The sequence below is a fragment of the Heterocephalus glaber genome, unplaced genomic scaffold (genome assembly GCF_053883595.1).
Source record: "Heterocephalus glaber isolate CG9 unplaced genomic scaffold, H.glaber_assembly_v1.0 deba00001454, whole genome shotgun sequence".
Lineage (NCBI taxonomy): Eukaryota > Metazoa > Chordata > Mammalia > Rodentia > Bathyergidae > Heterocephalus > Heterocephalus glaber.
Window position 1 is genome coordinate 17129567 of NW_028258303.1, and position 19507 is coordinate 17149073.

General features: G+C 36.9%; 1 protein-coding gene across 4 annotated transcripts in view; it reads right to left on the bottom strand.

The window, feature by feature from the left end:
* Positions 1-19507, bottom strand: part of Prkg2 (protein kinase cGMP-dependent 2) — a 104590-nt gene that overhangs the window by 58904 nt on the left and 26179 nt on the right. For all 4 annotated transcript variants that reach the window (XM_004847993.3, XM_004847992.3, XM_087215894.1 and 1 more), the window contains exons 3-6: positions 17251-17417; positions 14386-14499; positions 11958-12063; positions 7882-7945 (exon numbers count right to left, since the gene is read on the bottom strand). In XM_004847993.3, the coding sequence (XP_004848050.2) occupies positions 7882-7945; positions 11958-12063; positions 14386-14499; positions 17251-17417 (451 nt within the window). The remainder of the gene's footprint in view (positions 1-7881; positions 7946-11957; positions 12064-14385; positions 14500-17250; positions 17418-19507) is intronic.

A 19507-nucleotide genomic window follows, 5' to 3' on the forward strand; every position in this document is an offset into this window, starting at 1 on the left:
AAACACCCTCACTGGAGGAAAGATAGCCTCTTTAATAAATGGTGCTGGAAAAATTGGGCTTCAACTTGCCAAAGATTAAAACTAGACCTATATCTCTCACCATGCACTAAACTAAAATCAAAATAGATTAAAGATCTAAATATTAAAATAGAAACTCTGAACCAGTTGGAACAGAGGTTAGGTAGAACCCTTGAAGACATCGGTGTAGGAAAAGATTTTATGAACAAAACCTCAGTTGCCCGTGAACTAGCACAAACAATCAACAAGTGGGATCTCTTCTTATTAAAAAGCTTCTGCACAGCAAGAGAAACCACCAGCAGTGTGAAGAGACAACCCACAATGTGGGAAAAAATCTTCACCTGCTCTTCCTCAGAAAAAAGTCTACTATCTCAAATCTATAAAGAACTTAAAAAGATCAGACCTCCCAAATTTAAAGACCCAATCCAAAAATGGGCATCTGAAATGAACAGACATTTCTCAGACAAAGAAGTAGAGATAGCAAATAAATACATGAAAAAATGTTCAACATCACTGGTCATTCGAGAGATGCAAATGCAAACAATGCTGAGATTCCACTTCACTCCAGAAAGCATGGCTGCTATCATGAAATCCACCAATAACAAATGCTGGTGGGGCTGTGGGGAAAGAGGAACCCTGCTCCACTGGTGGTGGGAGTGCAGACTGGTGCAACCACTGTGGAAATCAGTATGGGCATACCTCAAAGAAAGAACTAGGACTGGAAGTCCCATTTGACCCTGCTATTCCACTGCTGGGGATCTTCCCCAAAGAATTAAAAGAATCATACCACAGTGATATATCTGCACCCATGTTCATAGCAGCGCAGTTTGTAATAGCTAAAACTTGGAAACAGCCCAAATGCCCATCAACTGGAGACTGGATAAAGAAAATGTGGTTTTATTATAAAATGGAGTACTACTCAGCCATAAAAAATGAGAAATTAGAGACATTTATAGTTAAGTGGATGCACATTGAGGGAATACTCTTAAGTGAAATAAATAGGACACACATGTGTAAATACCAAATAGTTTCTCTGGTGTGAGAAACTGAAGGTGTAAATAAGGACTAAATGTATAATAGGTAATGTGAAATAGGAAGAAAAGGAGCAAAGAGGAAGGAAGTGGGAGGGCTAGGAGAAAGGATAGAAGGGAATGGGATTAATATGAGAAAATGGAAAAATAGGAACAAAATCTTTGTAAATAGGGAGGACTGGAGGGGTTGAAGGGAGGGCTGGGCAAGGGTGAAAAATAAGAACCAAGAGAGATTATATAAAGGTGCAAATTTCCAATGATGAATGTCATTATATTGTATACCTAAAACGTACCAATGATTAGAATGAATAATTGATAATGTAAAATAGGAAGAAAAGGTCCAAAGGGGTAGGGGTAGTGGGAGGGGCAGGGCAAAGGAAAGAAAGGAAAGGAAAAAATGATGAGAAATGGAAAAACTGGAAATAAAGTCTTTGTAAATAGGGAAGGGTGGAGGGCGGGAAGGGTGGAGGGCGTGAAGGGAGGGCTAGGAATGGGGAAAAAATAAGAACCAAGATGCATTATGTAAAGGTACAATTCCCAATGAGAAATGTAATTGTGTTGTATACCTACAATGTACCAATAAAAGAATTTAATATAAAAAAAATAGTAGTGCTCTATGTTCTATGTCCAAAAATTCATCACCACAAAAAATCATAATTATAATTTTATATGTAAATCCCATTAAATCACAAACAATCACCTATTTCTTATCACATATTAATGTCTCTTTCTCTCATAAATTGTTGTGTGATTGGGGAATTCTTGAGCAGGGAAAAGTAATTTATCCACCTGTCAGACCAAAAGAGTAATCTAGTACCTCAGGAAACAAAAGATGGATTAAAATGTCTGCCTCTGTGGGTTTAATTCGGCCTTGTCTCAAAGTCAGAACTCAAATGGATCTCTCAATTTCTTATACAAACAAAAATGCGCTTGTTTAATTTTTTTTAAAGGGATAATTAACCCAATAGCTCTGTCTTGTTTTTCTTTTAAACTTGAACATAAATTGAAAACTACTTTTCTGTCTGTGTTTTTAGTACCGCTCTGATCATTTACTCTTAAAGCCAACTTACATTTAGGGAATAAACATTACTCCTAATACTGCACTCACAAACATATCTTTTATTTGCATGGAACTATGTATATTTTAGAAGATATTTCAACATCTCATGGAAAAAAGCATGATGTTTTAGTGGGCCAAAGAGGTCTTTAAAGCCAAACAGATCTAGATTCAAATCCCAGTCATACACTGAATTTTACTTTCATCAATCCATACAATTAAAATAAGAACATTTACCTCCAAAGATTTAGAAAAGTGCATTAGTTTTCTGCTGCTGCTGAAAGGAATGACCACAAATTTAGTGGCTTAGAACAAAACCTCATTATCTCAGTTTCTGTGGGCCAGAAAATCCAAGCCCAGCGTGACTGTGACTTGACTAAACTCCTGGTAGGATCGGTCAAGACCACACTTGAGGTATCAGTAGAGCTGTGTTCCCCTCTGGAGGACTGGGAGGAAAATGGCTGTCACAGCTGCTGGCAGAGTTCATGTGTGGGGTAAGGTCCCTGTCTCCTTCCCAGCTGTAAGTGGCAGCAGTCCCTTAGCTCCCAGAGGTCAGTGGTCCCTACAGAGTCCCTACATCTCAGAACCAGCAAGGACATGATGATTTCTTACCCCGGGAGTCTCTCTGACTTCCACTTCTGACTCTAGACAGAGAAAACTGCTTCCAAGGGCTCATGTAGTTATATTCAGCCCACCTATCCAGTCCAGGATATTCTATTTTAAAGTCTCAAAACTTATTCCTAAAGTCCCTTTTGCCATTGGATAGAGTAACAATGCATATGTGTAATCCATGGATTAAAGGCTGGAGGCTAAACCTCAATAAGTTAATTAAGAGCAATGTTTTTTCTGAGGCACTAAGAGCATCTTAAACACAGTAAACGCTGGATTAATTCCTGCTATGTTAATGAAGAAGACAATAATGTTTGGTTGGGTTTCATATCTTCTGGACCTCAGTTTCCTTTGTTGTAATCTAACAATTGTATACCTACCACACCTTTGGTTGTTCGGGGATGAAGTAGGATAATGTATTTATTCTTCTTTTTCATTTTAGGTTTAACACGAAGCTTTCCTATAGACAAGCTCGATGACTATGACCCTTGAAGATGACTCCAGTCCTCTAGTCCAGCTGTGTTCATTATGTAACTAATGTTTGATTCTCTTTCCTAATGCTTCTGAAGTCATGTTAGCTATTCTGATTTTTCATAATCTGTTCTTTTGTCTCTTGGTCGCCATCTCAATTTCAGTCCAAAGGATGCACTCAGAGCAAAGGGGACATGGGGAATTTTTGAGGTACTATTAGACTGGTCTTCAGTTATTATAAGGTCTTCGATGTGTGCAGAGGTGTGGCTTTAATTCCTGTCAACCAGATAAGTCCAAGGGGGAAAAGTTTGCAAGGGAACATTGAGAAAGAGCTTTATTGTTTTGTAAGGGACAACCTTCCCAGTGGTACTTTTCCCAGGAATGATTCTTTGTCACCCAAAACCATGGGAGGAAGATAAATAATACCTCCCAGTGTGTTGACAGTAACTTCATAGATCAGAAAAGGCTGTGGAAATAGGTCAGACCAAAAATATATAGTGGTAAGTACTGGCTGTGATGCTAGACTTCCCAGTGTTTGCCAACTGAGGAATGCAGCCAATCAAGCCAGGGTGGTCACCAGGACCAAAAAGGGAAATGCAAACACTGTGGTTATTGTCATTGTGGTTACACTGCAAAGGGGTCCCTCAGAGGAGCAAGAAGCTATAGACTCTGTCCTGTAGAGCAATGGTGTTCATACACTTTTTACTCTGAATTACAGAAATACATTTTACATATACACCCAATGCATACACCAAGAGTGTGTGCACATACAGATATGGATATAAAATGGCAACATTTTTCAAAATAACTTATACTCACTACTGTGATTCTTTAAAAAAAAAAACCATTAAATTAGTTCCATGACCTAGTAATGCTCTGAGATCTATAATCTGAATAAGATGTTTTGGGGCTGGGGATTTAGCTCAATGGTTTCGCCGCCTGCTGCACAAGCACAAGGACCCGAGTTCGATCCCCGGTACAGAAAAAAAAAAAAAGATGTTTTAAAAGATGTCTAGATGTCTAGATGCCTTGAGAGTAGTCACTTACGGTATGGCAAAAAAGAAAAGGAAAATAAGAAAATCAATTTTAGAATAAACACAGGTAGAGATCAGAAGAAATTATATAAACAGACAGAAACAGCTAAAGATGTAAAGCATTTATTTTTCAATGCAGATAAAATGCTTATTTTGTGATAATCTAGCCAAAGGCTAGATTAAGAATATATAAAACCAGAAGAAAACTACAAGGTAATAGAGGAAAAATAGAGGCAAGCCTAGAATTCCTTACAGTCTGTAGTTTGCAGCTGAAAATCTTCATTACACAGAAGTATTGATGCTATACAACCAGATGCTTATTAAACACACACACACACACACACACACACACATACACACTTCCACACCATCATATTATATGTACCCAAGTTTGTTGTTCAAAAACTGTTTACAAGTATTTAGGTAGTAACCAGCTATTTTTTGTTTTCCTAGTAAAAGAGCTAAAAATAGTTCAGAAATTTTAAAGCAAACATGACTGGTTCAGGTGGACCCTAACAGCCATTCAGCATTAATGCAGTCTGGGACTTATTATTTTCAAGTAACTAGATCATACAAAATAAAAATCAACAGAAAGCATTCCTAGTAGGCCAAGTGGCCAAGCCAACTACATAGAATTCCGTAACATTACCAATGAAATGGCCTGCGGCCTCCTTATTTTGCAGGTGAGGGGACACTAATGCTCGCTACAATTAACTGAGAGTTGAGAGTGACAGAGGAAGGACCACAGATCCTTTCAGACTGTGGACAGGTGAGCCTTCTACAATTTCCAGCTGCCTCAGATTCAATTCATTGGTCCATTAAACTGCACCAGAATCCACAAGAATCTCCACTTTCTCATCACTCTGGATGTCATCTTTCAAATGAGAAAAACTCTCTGGCTTATGCAAGTGTTAGCAGGGACTCCAAGAGTAGACTTTGGAAAAAATGATTAAAAATGGAAAATGCCTGAATCAAGAGGCAGACTGTGGCAAACTCTGAATATATGCATTCTATTCATAAACAAATCCATGTTTCTCAAACTTAAACGAGAGCTGGGAATTGTGGTACAGGCCTGTAATCTCAGCCTTCTGGGAGACTGAGCCAGGAGGATCCCAGGTTCACAAGTTCTAGCCCAGCCTGGGCAAATTAATGATTTAGGGAGACTTTGTCTCATAAGAAAAGCCCTGAGGGGGCAGGTCGCTCAATACAAAGCCCCTTGGTTCTAGCCGCAGATTCTCAGTACTGGAGAAAATAAAAAGCTTTAATGAGCACATGAATCCCATCATTTAACCGCTGATGTGGATTTGGGGGCTCCTATCAGTTTCTGATTCGGTGGGTGTGGGGTGGCATGTGGGAAGGACAAGGACATTCCACACTATTCCATCCTCACCCACACTACAGCTGTGGCTTTGTGAGTCAGCCTGGCAGTGCAGAAGCCCCCCAGGTCAAATCCCAGTGCTCGGTATCAAAGCATCAGGTGACTCTGAGGTTAATCTCTGTGTGTGTGACTCAGGACAGCACAGTCAGGCTCCACTTCTGGACTGATCCCTGCCTGTGGGACCAGAAACTCCCTCCTCTCTTCTCTTTAGTACTGCATGCTTCAGAGATGCGTCAACCACACTGTGGTTTGTGTTATCAGCCCTCACTACACCCCACCCTGAGAAGGGGCTTCAAGGCAGCGGCTGCCTTTGGAACAGGATGCTCTGAGTGCCAAGAGAGGATGCTGGAGCACTACACTGTAGGGGCTATTTGTCTAGAAGTGCAACAGTCCACATTACAGACAAATACCAGCCCAACTGCTTGGTGACAGGAAGTTCTAGCTCCATGCACACTCACAGAGAAGACCTCCCAAATCACAGTCCTATCGAGTATGACAGATTCTACCTGTTTTTCTTGAAGATGATGGAGCGAGTGGGTTTGTGGGATCGCTGGTCCTAGAACTCTTCGGGTGCTCTGTCCTAACTCCTGTGCACTGGGAGCTGACTGCTGATGGGTCCTGAGGCTGGGCTGTGCTGGCAAGTGATGTGCCTTTCTTAGCGCTAAACAGACCCTAGCACTCTCTTGTTAATCACTTTCACATCTGAGAATTTTTGTACACTACAGAGACACATTTGTTTGCCAGGTATGAATAAAGAGCCCTTTATAAACTGAGCCGCTGTCTCCAAACGCTCAGACAGAGTAAAGCTTTTCTAGGGTGTTTTAAAAGATTAGACTTTCAAGCTTGAATTGTGTGTTAATTAATACTGCATTTGAGCCCCCATCTACATATTCTGTAGTTATTGCCTGTGGCTGCCATAAATATGTCTAATTTAGCAGTTATTTAATGACACTAAATTTTCATATTTGCTGTCAGCATGGAATTCCCCTCTGGTAAATCTACTCTATTCCAATATTAAAAACAGATTTCCTTGGTTAACAAAAAAAAAAAAAAAAATAGGGCCTCTCTACTTTTAACGCACACACTCTCAGAAATTGGGATGAATTATTAATTTGTAACATCTGTGATTGGTTTGTGTTACACTGGGAAAATCCCAAGAGGGGCAGGGCAGGCTCTCTTCTTGAAAATGACTTCATATCTGAGCCCCCTGGGGACACGAGGCCAGGCACTGTGTGTCATCATGGGCTGTCCTTGATAAACTGCTGAGTGAGCTCCACAAATTGTACACGGAAACATTCCTGGTGTCGCTTACACTTAAGGACAGAATGGTCCCTGCTCCCTTCTCAGATATTAGTTTACACTTTAAATTGTGATTGACAGAAGCATGAATCTGTCAACAGTCAGTCTTGCTGGGCTCTTTAAAATTTCCTCCCACTGAATACAGCTCTACAAAAGCTTAGAGGCTAGAGGTGACTTCTTTACCATTCCCTACCTCCTGTAAATTCCATACAAAAAAAAACATTTTAGTTTCCATGAAGCTGAACCCCCAAGAAAGTGTGAGGGGTTATTTTCTCTGAATTTTAATCTCTGCAATCTGAAGAGGTTTTCATAAAATGCACAGCGTTAGAATCCAAGGTACGTGTCATAAAAGCGTTATTCACAAAAAGACTTGGCGAGGCTTGGACTACAACCAACCATCTGGGTGATGCCTAAAATGAAATGAATTTTTGAACACATTCCAATACACCGTTTCCCTCTAGATATTAAAATAGGTAAAGTGCTTCTTGAGTACAATTTCTTAAAATGTATTTTAGTGGCCTAGAGTGTTCAAGTATAGAATGTTCCAAAGTCTGATTCATAGTCCTGTCACCAAAAGCACAAACATGCCCTTTCTGTGCTCCGTTTCCTAATCATGCCTCGCTGCCGCCTTTGTACTAGAAAAGCTCTGGAAGAGACTGTGATGTTAACTGCAGAAAATCAAATGCCTGTTGAGTAAGGTAGATTAGTTTTATAAAATACACTAAAAGATAAAAATATGTAAATCAAATTTCACTTTACACATGCAAATCCAATTTCCTTTTATACATTTCTAAAAAGGCTAACCTCTCTGGTCCCTTAATTCAGGGTGAGTTGGCCTAAGATTTTTCACAATAGAAAGAGCCCTCTGGTCTGTGTATACCAGTGATCTACAATCTTTTCCTTTTTATTCATTTGCAGTGCTATATGACAACTAGATTCTGAAATCTTCTAATGAAATTTACTTTTTACTTTACAATCTCTTACCACTTCCAAGCAGTCAATGATCTTGGTTAGTTTATCTTCAGGTAAATTCTTCATCAAGGACACACTTCAAAATTAAAAAGAAATCTGAATTAAAATATAAATACATACAGATAGGTGTAGGTTCTAAAATTTTTATGTTCATTTAAAAATTACAATGCACTTAAATTTCTCCAAAATCAATCTTATTTTGCAAATGAGAAGGGGATAAAGAAAGGGGGAAGCAGTAGAGGGGAAGGGGTTGTAAAATTAATTAAGATGTGTTATTTACATCTCCCCACAAAGAATGTAATCACTATGTACTGCAAACAGATACTAATAAAAATCCAAATTTAAAAAAGTAAACCTTCAAATAACTGAAAATACATAAGTAACTGCATTTGGTACAAATTGGAAAGTATAACCTTTATCATAGGCAAATAAATGCAAATAGTACACTATTAAGAAGGGGAAATCGCATTCTATTTGGAGGAAAAATAATTTTATATTTCTTGTTGGTTTTTAAAGTGAATCACATCTGGAAATGTGTTCCTTTCCATGTTTCAATATCTCTTCTATTAGCCCAAGTGAGCAGCTCTGCTTCCAGTGAAGGGTCAGAGTTTGATCTGAATCCTTGTAATTAAGTAATGACTGAATCCAGAGGGAATGTGGGAATTGGCATTGAAATCATCTTTGATTATTAGTCATTCTGTACTATCTTTTGAAATCAATGAGAGCCAGAGGCATGTTCTAGGGACATTTTTACAGATAATAATGCACAGAAAATGAAATAGAATACTGAATTCTATTATTGTAAAAAATCAGAAATTTCAGTATGATTAACCAATCCATATGATTAAGTTGTTCTCCTAAAAAAATTTTCTCTTCTGCTGTAGCTGTTTTTATTTAGGACTACTGGTACAATTTCTGTAAGATAATTATGTCTTTTTACCATCTACAATTTATCACTGATATGGAAAAAATAATTCTACTTCAAAAATGCATGATCAGTTCTGACTTTGTAAATGCAGGGAGCTCAGTCTTGAGCTCTCTTGCACATGCATATCAGGAGGCACGAGGTTGAGAGACATGTATAAGAATGTTTGTACCAGAATCAGTTGCAATTGCAAGACACTGGGATAAGTCCCAGTGGGATAAAGATAAATAACACAGTGATAGAGCCAGGTAACAATGCTCTATAGCAGGGGAAATGAATCTTAAATACTGAGTCAAAAATTCAGTGGCAAAAATAACATCATTGTATGAAGTTCGAAAATAGGCTAAATTGAGTTAAAGGCAAAATTTTAAATAGTACCAACAGAATGATCATCAAACTTGATACAGACTACTTCCAAGGAAAGGGGGAGCAGGAGGCTGAAAGTGCTCTTTGGGGGCCATGGGAATGTCAACATCACTGCATTTTAACTTTCTATTCTTTAGGTTCAGCTGCAGCTTCAGAGATATTTATTTTGTTAGGATTTTTCACTTAAAATTATTTTTAACTAATATATAAAAATTGTCTTATGTATGGGGTGCCACGTGATGTTTCTATACATGTATACATTGTGCAAAGACTAAATTAGGGTGAACATTTATCTCCTCAAGGATTTATTATTTCTGTATGGTAAATACAATCAAAATTCTTTTCTCTAGTTTACTAAAATGTGCATTACATTACCATTATATGTAGTCACCCGACTGCAACTGCACACAAGAATTTCTTGTTCTGTTCTACATATAACTTTAAGGAACCTTTCTCTATTCTTCCCTTCCCCTGCTCTCCCTATCCTCGTAACCACCACTCTACTCTAAACATCTATGAGACAAACTTTCTTAGATTACATGTACGAATGAGGTAATGCAGTACTTGCCTTTCTGCGCTTGGTCTATTTCACTTAGCATAATGATCTTCATTTCTAGCCATATTATTGTAACAAATGGCAGAATTTGATTCTTTCTATGGCCGAATGGTATTCCACTCTGTGTGTTTGTGTGTGTGTGTGTGTGCGCGTGTGTGTGTGTATACTACATTTTCTTTATCCATTCATTGGCGGATGGACACTTAAGTTGTATCCATTTCCTAACTATTTTAAGTAGTGCAGCAAGGAACATAGGAAGGCGGACACCTCTTTGACATAGTGATTTCATCTCCTTTGGATACATACCTAGTAGTGAGACTGCTGATGTTATGATCTTTTGCAATTCACATACATACTACATATCTTGTATCTTATATATTTCATATATAATGAAAAATGTAAATGGAAAAATGTTTAATGTATATTATAAACAAAGAAAAATGTATTTCCTTTTTCTATATCTCTATTGTTGAAATGGTAAAAAGGCAACCAGAATTTATCAGTGCTTAACAAAAGCTTCTTAGAAAGTTTTACTTCTGGTCAAACTTAAGTCTATAATATTAGTAAACTTGTCACACCTTGTAGAACTGGTAGGGAAACAGGTATGAGGAGAAATCTTAGTCTGCATCCCCTCTAGGAAGGCAGGGATCAGGTTTATCTCATTTTTCATGGAATTCATGATTTTTAGGCCTGTCAATATTTGTTAAATGAACTAATGAAATAACAAAAGGAAGGAAGGCATATGTACTAGTAGATTATCTAAACTCCTTCCATTTAAAACAAAATATATGCAAGCTCAAGGACCCGAGTTCAATCCCCGGTACAAAAAAAAAAAAAAAAAAAAAAAAAAAAATATAATAAGAACAACTTACAATCTATTTTTGGACTAAACAGTGAAAGAACACATTGGTGATCAGTAGAACACCACAGGTGTTAAGGCTTCATTACAGTACAGATCCTGAGATTGTCAAAACTCTCACCAATGGCACAAAAATAATTCAAGTAATGAACTTATGCTCAAAATTTTTCTTAATTTGGAGCTTGCGGGGTTTTTTTGTTCTTTTTTTTTGTACCGGGGATTGAACTTGGGTCCTTGTGCGTGGTTTCATTAAATCCCTGGTCCCGGAGCTTGCTTTTTAAATTACACAGACATTTGTTCCTATATAAATTGCTGTAGTCAAATTGTTGAAGTACACAACATTCCATAAAATGAGTATGTCCCAAAGATCCACGTAATCATAAGTACAGTAACATTTTTGAAAAGTTAATTTGCAACAAATAATGTTAATTTAGAAGACAGTGTGGCTGTGCAAACGAGAAAAGGAATATCTCAGGTAAAATAAGGATAGTAAAATAAATTTTAATATTATTCTAAGAAAAGCATTACTAGAAGGGTTATCTGGTTGCTATCCACTTTCACTTTCAAATTCCAGATGTCTTTCAAAGACAAGTGAGCAAACCAGGTGAAATTGGGGGGATTTTTTTGCACATTTTTCTATACTACACACTATAGATCCTATCATGGCTTGTATCTAGATGTCCCCCAAAGCCTCCTGTGGTCATAGGTGGGCAGTTTTCAGAGGTGGCTGGATCTGGAGTGTGTGATGCTGGGATTAATGTTGTGATTACTAAATTAGTCCACTGGTTTGGCACAGTTCTGGGTAGGAGTAAGGGTGCCCCACTCTGGGTATGAGTGCTACCAGCCCTAAGGGTATGTAGCCTGGGTAAAATATAAGGGACAGAAAGAGGGCAAGTGTGATGGCTTGTCACTTGTTTGCTGCTTGCTGCCTTCTGCTTGACCTGCTTTGCCATGGACTGTTTCTCCTCTGCGATGCCCCTCTGCCATGCCATCCTGCCCTGGAGCCAGCTGACTATGGACTGAAACCTCTACAAACTGTGAGCCAAATAAACCTTTCCTCCTTTAATTTTGGGTGTTGCATATCGTGTTTCATCAATGAGAAAATGGTGAAAATTAATGAGAGAAATAAACCAGTACACAAAGTTAATAGTGTTTAATATAATTATATAAAAATAATTAAATATATGAGAAGTAAATAAAATTTTTGATATATTCTCTTGCAGTGGCATTTACCACAAGAGAATACTTTGGTCCCTTAGTTCAATATATTAAAAATGCTTAAATTAGAGAATCTATAAAAAATTACCATTTTGATAAAACCAACATATGCATCCTATGGCTATATAATCAGCTGTGCTCTTTGCCCACTGTGTTATCCTTACCTTCGGAGGAAGTTTCTGTACTGTTCATCTCTAGCTTGGGCTGTCCTCCTCATGATGTTCTGGAAAACTTCTCGATCTAATGCCCACGTTTTAACATTGGTAATAGCTTTAGAAAAATCAAGAAAATAATAATAAAACATTGCTTCACACCACATTAAAACAGTACTCAAAAGTGTTCATCAGTGTTACGGCTTGTATTTAGATGTCCCCACAAAGCCTCAGGTTGTCGTAAATGGGGCTTTTTGGAGATGGCTGGATCTAGAGTGTGTGCTGCGGGGATGGATTCATGGTCTGACACTAGGATTAAGATCGCCCCACCCTGAGTACTACCACCCCAAGTGTGGGTAGTCTGGATAAGATATAAGGGACAGAAAGAGGACCACTTGGGGCTCACTACTTTGCTGCTTTGTGGCTTCTGCCTGCCATGGACTGTTTCTCCTCTGTGATGCCCCTCTGCCATGCCACCCTGCCTTGGAGCCAGCTGACTGTGAACTGAAACCTCTACAAACTATGAGTCAAATAAACTTTTTCTCCTTTAACTTTGGGGGTCAAGTATTTTGTCTCACCATTGAGAAAAGTAAATAAAATAATTAGTCAACTTTCATTTCTTGGAAAATGCATTACTTAAACATGCAAATGGGAAAGAGAAGCAGCAAAATAAATGGTAACTAAGTTTATAAATTATTTTGGCTTTGAAATGTACCATGATTTGGAAGTGGGTAGCAGAAGATTGCCTTTCTAATTATGTTTTGTTTAGGATGATGTTCAAATGAGTTTGCAGTCCCTGATTATGCACAACATCATCAAGATGAATTTCAGATTCCTGCTGTAAGGTTAGAGAAAGCCAGCCAACCAGTGGCTAATCAAAGAGTGAAAAACTCTAAGCAAATAACTGGAAGTTAGATCTCTGTGTGTATGTATGTGCTTTTTAATGTGTCTTTTTATATTGTTTAGACATCGTTGCAAAAGAGATCGAATATATTTTAAGGATAGCTAGGATTACTATAGCATAAAGGCATACAAATAATTTTTAAATTATCAGAAAAAGTTTTAGGGACAAAAAAAAATTTGTAAAAAAAAGACACTGAGATCAAGGAAAAAATCCAAAAAGGAAATGGAACAGAAGTAAAAGCTCTTAAAAAACAAATCTAAATCAAATTGTGATTGTAAGACTTTTAAAAAATGTAATCAGAACTCAGAAAATAGATCAAGACCCAAAGCTCTCATTTACCCAACTTTAGAGTAAATTAGAGTCCTCTGAATATTATTGGTAAAAATAAGGACTCTAGGGCCTCATGGTCAGAGTTTTCTTCAGGTGCAGAGGGGAGGACAGAACTGCATTTTTAGCAACTACCTCAGCAATGTTAATACATGTGACACAGTTCTAAACACTGAGCAATAACACATCTCAATTATTCTGAAAAAAATCTAAGATTACCGTCAACAAAAGCAATAAAAATTGGGATTCCTAGGAGAAACAATTAAGCCAATCCTAAAGTCATTCATGAAAATGCTCATTGCTCTGATTCATATCCCTTTTGGTATGACATTCACACATTTTCACTGGTTTTATTTTATTTTTAAATGTTCTGGTTTATAACATGGTCAGAACTTCATGGAGACTGAAAGCAAACTTTCTATGAGCAGAGGCAAATGGCCATGTAGTAAAAAGTGCAGTGGCAGTTAGAGAAATAGTGGATCATTCAATTATACAGCCATTTTCATAGTGTATAGACTGGTACCTGAGATAAGAGTTCTTTGTTACTTGAATTATTTAGATAAGTGATTCCATATAAGTCCTCTCACTGCATAATATTTCTTTTATTTACTTATTTTTTATTCATTAAGTTTATTGGTACATTTTAGGTACACAATACGACGGCATTCATTATTGGGAATTTGTGCCTTTACATGATATATCTTGGTTCTTATTTTTCCCCATTCCCCTGCCCTCCCTTCTTCCATTCCACCCTTCCCTATTTACAAAGGCTTTGTTTCCATTTTTTCCTTTTCTCATATTTTTTCCTTTCCTTTCTTCCCTTTCCTCTACCCCTCCCAGTTCCCCTTCCCCTTTAGACCTTTTCTTCCTATTTCACATTATCTATTATACATTTTGATCCTTATTTACACTTTCAGTTTCTCACAGCAGAGAAACTATTTTGTATTTACACATGTGTGTTCTATTTATTTCATGTAAGAGTATGGCCTCAATGTGCATCCAGTTAGCTATAAATGTCTCTAGTTTCTCACTCTTCACGACTAAGTAGTACTCCATTTTATTTAAAAAAATGCGGCATAGTATTTCTATTAAAAAGAGCACATGGTGCAAAATAGGAAAGAGAAACTCTGGATTAGTATGCAAACCTGATGTAAGATGGCCTTAACACTGCATAACAATTCAAAAACAGAACCTTTCATCTCCTGTTACCTTTCACAGAGGCGGTCCTTGTACAGTTGTATAAAATGGCTAGTTCCCCAAATGTGGTCCACATAGGGATGGATGATAGCAACTTCTCTCCTTGGAACACCTCTAGATGACCCTCTATCAAGTAAAATTTAAGAAAAACACAAATAGTCAAAATCTACCTGGATTTCACAAATTAAAATAAAAACAAAAATATACAAAACATACAGGTAAGATATTATATAATTCTTCTTATACTATTGTGGCTAAAAGTACCGCCCCAAACCATCTCTGCCATTTACTCACCTTGAGAAGGTTACCCTCTCTGCGTGAACTTCCTCACTGATAATGGAGATAATATTTACTTCATACATTTGCCATGATAATTAAATAAGTTAATATGGGCAGAGAACATATCACAATGAGCAGGATGTAGTTAATGCTGTGTAAGTATTAGCTATGGTTAATATTACTATCATTGCAGGAAAGCTCTTCCCCATAAGTGGTGGATTGCAAGTGTTTTGTTTAAAGTTCATTCTATCCTATGAAAAATGTAGTACATGAAACTACTCCCCCTCTACTAGGAGCTCAGCAATCACACTATGTCTTGAAAAATGCAGCAGTCATAGTATGTCCTAAAAACTAGCTATTGGCTGCATGACCTGGGGAAGTTATTCTCATGGTCCTCCACTGTTATCTAACCTCTCATTCCTTAAAATGTAACACCTATCAGTTATAAAAGGAAGTTGATCACAAGAGTGACTGACACTTGCCTGTACGTAGGAGAAGACTGGAGGAAGGGAGAGGACAGCCTCAGGCAACCTTCTCACAATTCTTTTGCCTTGGCTACTCTCCTTTTCACTCCTCTCAAACAAAATCTTATCCCACCCCAATCATAAGCAAAAACATCTAGATTCTTAAAGGAAGAAAAATGTTTGGGAAAGAATTAGCTTTTCTTCCCCCTAATTCACCATTAATTAGATGGGTCCTTTCTGTCCATCCATTCATTCAACAAATCTGTTCTGAGTATCTAGATCACACCAGGATCTGTTCCAGGTGCCAGAACAACAGTAGACATCAGAGGAAAATACTTATTCTGACAGAATTTATATTCCAGTAAGGAAAAATAACACGCCTGTTTTGGTTCCAAATCCTACAGATTAGATATGCAATTTTCTCATTATAGCAAATTCTGTCCTTCAAACTCACTTGGTGGTACTGTCCATTTCATATCATGGACCTTAATGCTTTCCAAGGATTTTTTCTAATTGGTTATGGCTCATGGGACTTGACGCTGAAGAATTATATGGAATATAAAGTTTAAGCTAAATATGCTTGTGCTGTTTGCTATTCATGCAGTATTTTATAAAGGGGAGATTTTTAATTATCCAATTAATTTGCTCAGCCAGATAATTAAACCAGGCAATTCCATCCTTAGATGACACTTTAATTAATTCATATAAGAAACCATCCAATTTTCATTTTCACATGTGCCACTGCCTTGATGTCAATAGCTGCATTGATGCTGAGGTCTGTTCAACTTTTTCTCTCCCCACACCTTTCATCAGAGCTACTGGCAAGGAACAAGATGGGCTGACACAAGTGTCTCACCCTCTCCTAGCAGGTTCCATAAATATTTGTGGACTGAATGACCTGTCTCTCTTGCCAGAATGCTCTTGCCCAGCTAAAATAGATGGGAAATGGCCGAGAGAAAATTTGCAAGACTATAAAATTGAAGACCAGCTAAATTAAAACTGTAATTCACTACTTGAGTAGAATAATTACTTGGGAATGACCATTTAATTTTAAAGTTGCCTATAAAGACTATATGGCAAACAATAGACAAATAATTAGAAAACAGACATGTTTTAAGACTCAGTCTATGAAAATAATATTTTCATCTTACAAATTAAAATACACATGTCTTTTAATTTGTTTAGATAGGCAGCTTCTGCCCCACACCTAAAACCCCAAGGAAATAAGAATAAAAATATTGCTTAGATTACCAGAAACTATAATGTAAAGTAGATCATAGTACTTCTCAGGTTACCACAACATTTGAGTAAACCAGTTTAACTTTCTTTCCTAAGACTGAAAAAGTTGAGGACAATTCAGAATTGGATGAAGCATTTAACAACCTTAATCCCTGTTTAGATAATTTCTTACTTCTATAACTAAAGAAAACTTGAGTAGCTATTATAAGATCTATGCAGTTCCGAAATAAATCCTTTGTCTATATAACTGCTACACTCTTCCCAGCATACAAGCATGTTCAAGTGATAACAGGAAAAGGAAACCTTTTAAATGGTTCTAAAATTCCTGGTGTGAGTTGTAGGGTGTTCTATTTGATTTATCAATTGGTTACATGTACCTAAATCATTCTTTGAAATCACTGATATATAATCAAAATAGTTCCCAAAATTACAAAAGTAATTTTTTCCTAGTACAATTATCTGAAACTGTCAATATAAATAGCTGGATTTTGAATAGAAACAGGTTTTTTTCTTGTTAAAGAGAGTGGCACTGCGATAAAAGTATGGATTCTTAAGTCAGATTCCCTACATTTGCATTTTACTTCCACCACTTAAACTGTGTCACTTTGGATACGTTACTTAACTGCTCTGGGTTATAGTCTCCATGGAGATAATAGCCCTTGCCTTACAAGGCTGATCAAAAAAATAAAATGAGATCTCTCTACTAAGTGTTCAATGAGATTCCTATATAAAAAACAGTAAGTAGTATCATTATAATTAGATCATCAATATTGTCATTTCATGAATTTGATTTGTTACATATTTTACAGAACAAACAGTTTTGAGTTTTTATAAATGCTTACAAAAATCTCTAAGACCAGTACATATGATAACTGGAAAAATCTGTGAAACCTACCAGCCAGCACAAAAATATGATTTCCTGGCTCTCCTTGCTTAATGATGTAGCTGCCTTGCTGATAGCTTCTCCCATACATACACTCCACCATGTCTTTGATCTGCTGAGGGTCCAGTCTCTTCAGAAATTGGTTTTTATTAAGGGCATCAGTAATGAGCTTCTTCTCACTGGTGTAAAGGAAAAGAGATATTAGTTACAATTCGTGAGAACAGTGCTTTACTATTTAAATTCACTTCATTTTGATTCTTGATATTATTACCTACGCACTGACAACTTTTCTTGCAAGGCCAATTTTTTTTTCTGGTCCCACCAAACACTTCACCATTAAAACCACTATAGCTTACATAGAACAATCTTAAAAATATTTCTGAATGTTCTGTAGTATGTATCAGCATACCAATTAATTACCATTCCCAATTCCATCACATCTCTCAAAGGACTGCTGCTGGGAAATTTCTGTCTCACACAATTTCCAGGAGGAAAGCAAATCTGGTTAATAGGAAGTTTTAAGAGATCACCACACAGCATTCATTCATTGATGTATATATGCACAGTCCAAGCAACTAGTTATTTTATATCTTATTTACTCCTCACCACTACCCTAGAAGATAATTACTATTCCCATTTTATGAAGTAGAATAAAACATAACAAGCAACTGATTTATCATAGGATTTAAATATAAGTCTATAAATCTGAAGTCTGTGCTGCTCTCAACCCACCCCATCCCAACCCCTCTTCTGAGGAGGAAAGTTGGTTCCCTTGGGCACCCTGGGTGTGATCTGACACAGAGGGTTACCATGCAGTCTGGCCTAGGTTTTCCTCTAGGGATGTCTAGACTGGATAGAATCTACATTTTGAATGTCATCCCTTGTCCATAACTAAATACAAGTACTACTTGTTGACAAACCTAGGACATTCTGCTTTCTCTTGAAAAACAAGTAGCTCAAAATAGTTACTTAAAGTACCATAAAATTCAAATATTTTAAGGAACATACTTTATATGCAGAGAACACAAAGTTACTGAATTGGAAGAAAAGATGCTTTATGAACTGTCAGAACCTCTGAACAATATATTTACTGTCAGTATGATTTTCTAGAATGGCTTTTTGCTAATTTTTTACCAAATGTTCTCTGAATATTAACTTCACTGTTTGAAAATTAGTGATCTTTTTCACAGAAAATTCTCAAACACAAAGACTTCATAGCATTAGTTAACTTCCTGAATGACTCCACCATCAGACAGATCATTAGGCTGCAGGAAGGAAACAGTATGAAGCTCTGTAAAAACTTCTTCTCTGCACTGACTAATCATCCTTGGATCTATCCAAACTGGTGAATTCCTTGAGAACTTCCTTCTTGTCAATTCTCTTTACCAAATATCTCTATCATTCATTTTATTTTCCATTTTCAAGGTTATCCTCACAATCCAAGAACAAGTCATACGTCTTGACAATTTTACCTGCTTCTTTTCTAGAATGTCAGCTTCTAGCCTCCTCCTTTACAGCTCATCTTGGACCATATTATTAGATTAATCTTTCTAGAAAAAAATCAACCAAAAAAATTTCATCCTAATTTCACCCTAACCTCATTCTTCCTTTACCACTAAAATCCACAAAATATATACTGAGAATATCTTTTTGCTAGGTAATCTTCGAGGTGCAAGTGGTAAAACTGTGAACAATACCAAAAAAGCCCATGGACTTTCTGGGCTAGGTAAATAGTCCAATCAGTGTTTCCTTGATGCCCATATACTCCTATTTCCCAAAGTATGTTCCAAGAAGTACTGTTTCTTTACATGGAAAAGTGTGCTGGAAATTCATAATGCACAGTTTAAAATTACAAAGCAGTCTGTCATTAAATCTGTATAAACCAATTTATCACATCTTGATATCTTTTTGGCTTAATTTCTGTTAACCTTTAATAGAAGTACTGTGAAATTACCTTTTTTACCATATAAGAAAGTCAATATCCCATTATCTAACATTTGTCTTTTCCCACTACATAGCTCCACCTTATCCGTCCAGTACTTTCTACCTCAAAGACATTCTTTCTTACAATAGACTCACTGTATCCCTATGTCTTCCAGCTTTATCTTAAGGCTTGGAACATGTTTTCTCCTCTAACATTATTTTGTTTCTTCTTTCCTCAGCCTATTCAAATCATATGCATCCACTGAGAAACCCCTTGTGATGCTACATAGATGTTGCAGCCCGTACCATCTTTACATTCTACCCTAAATGACTATAATACTTGTAT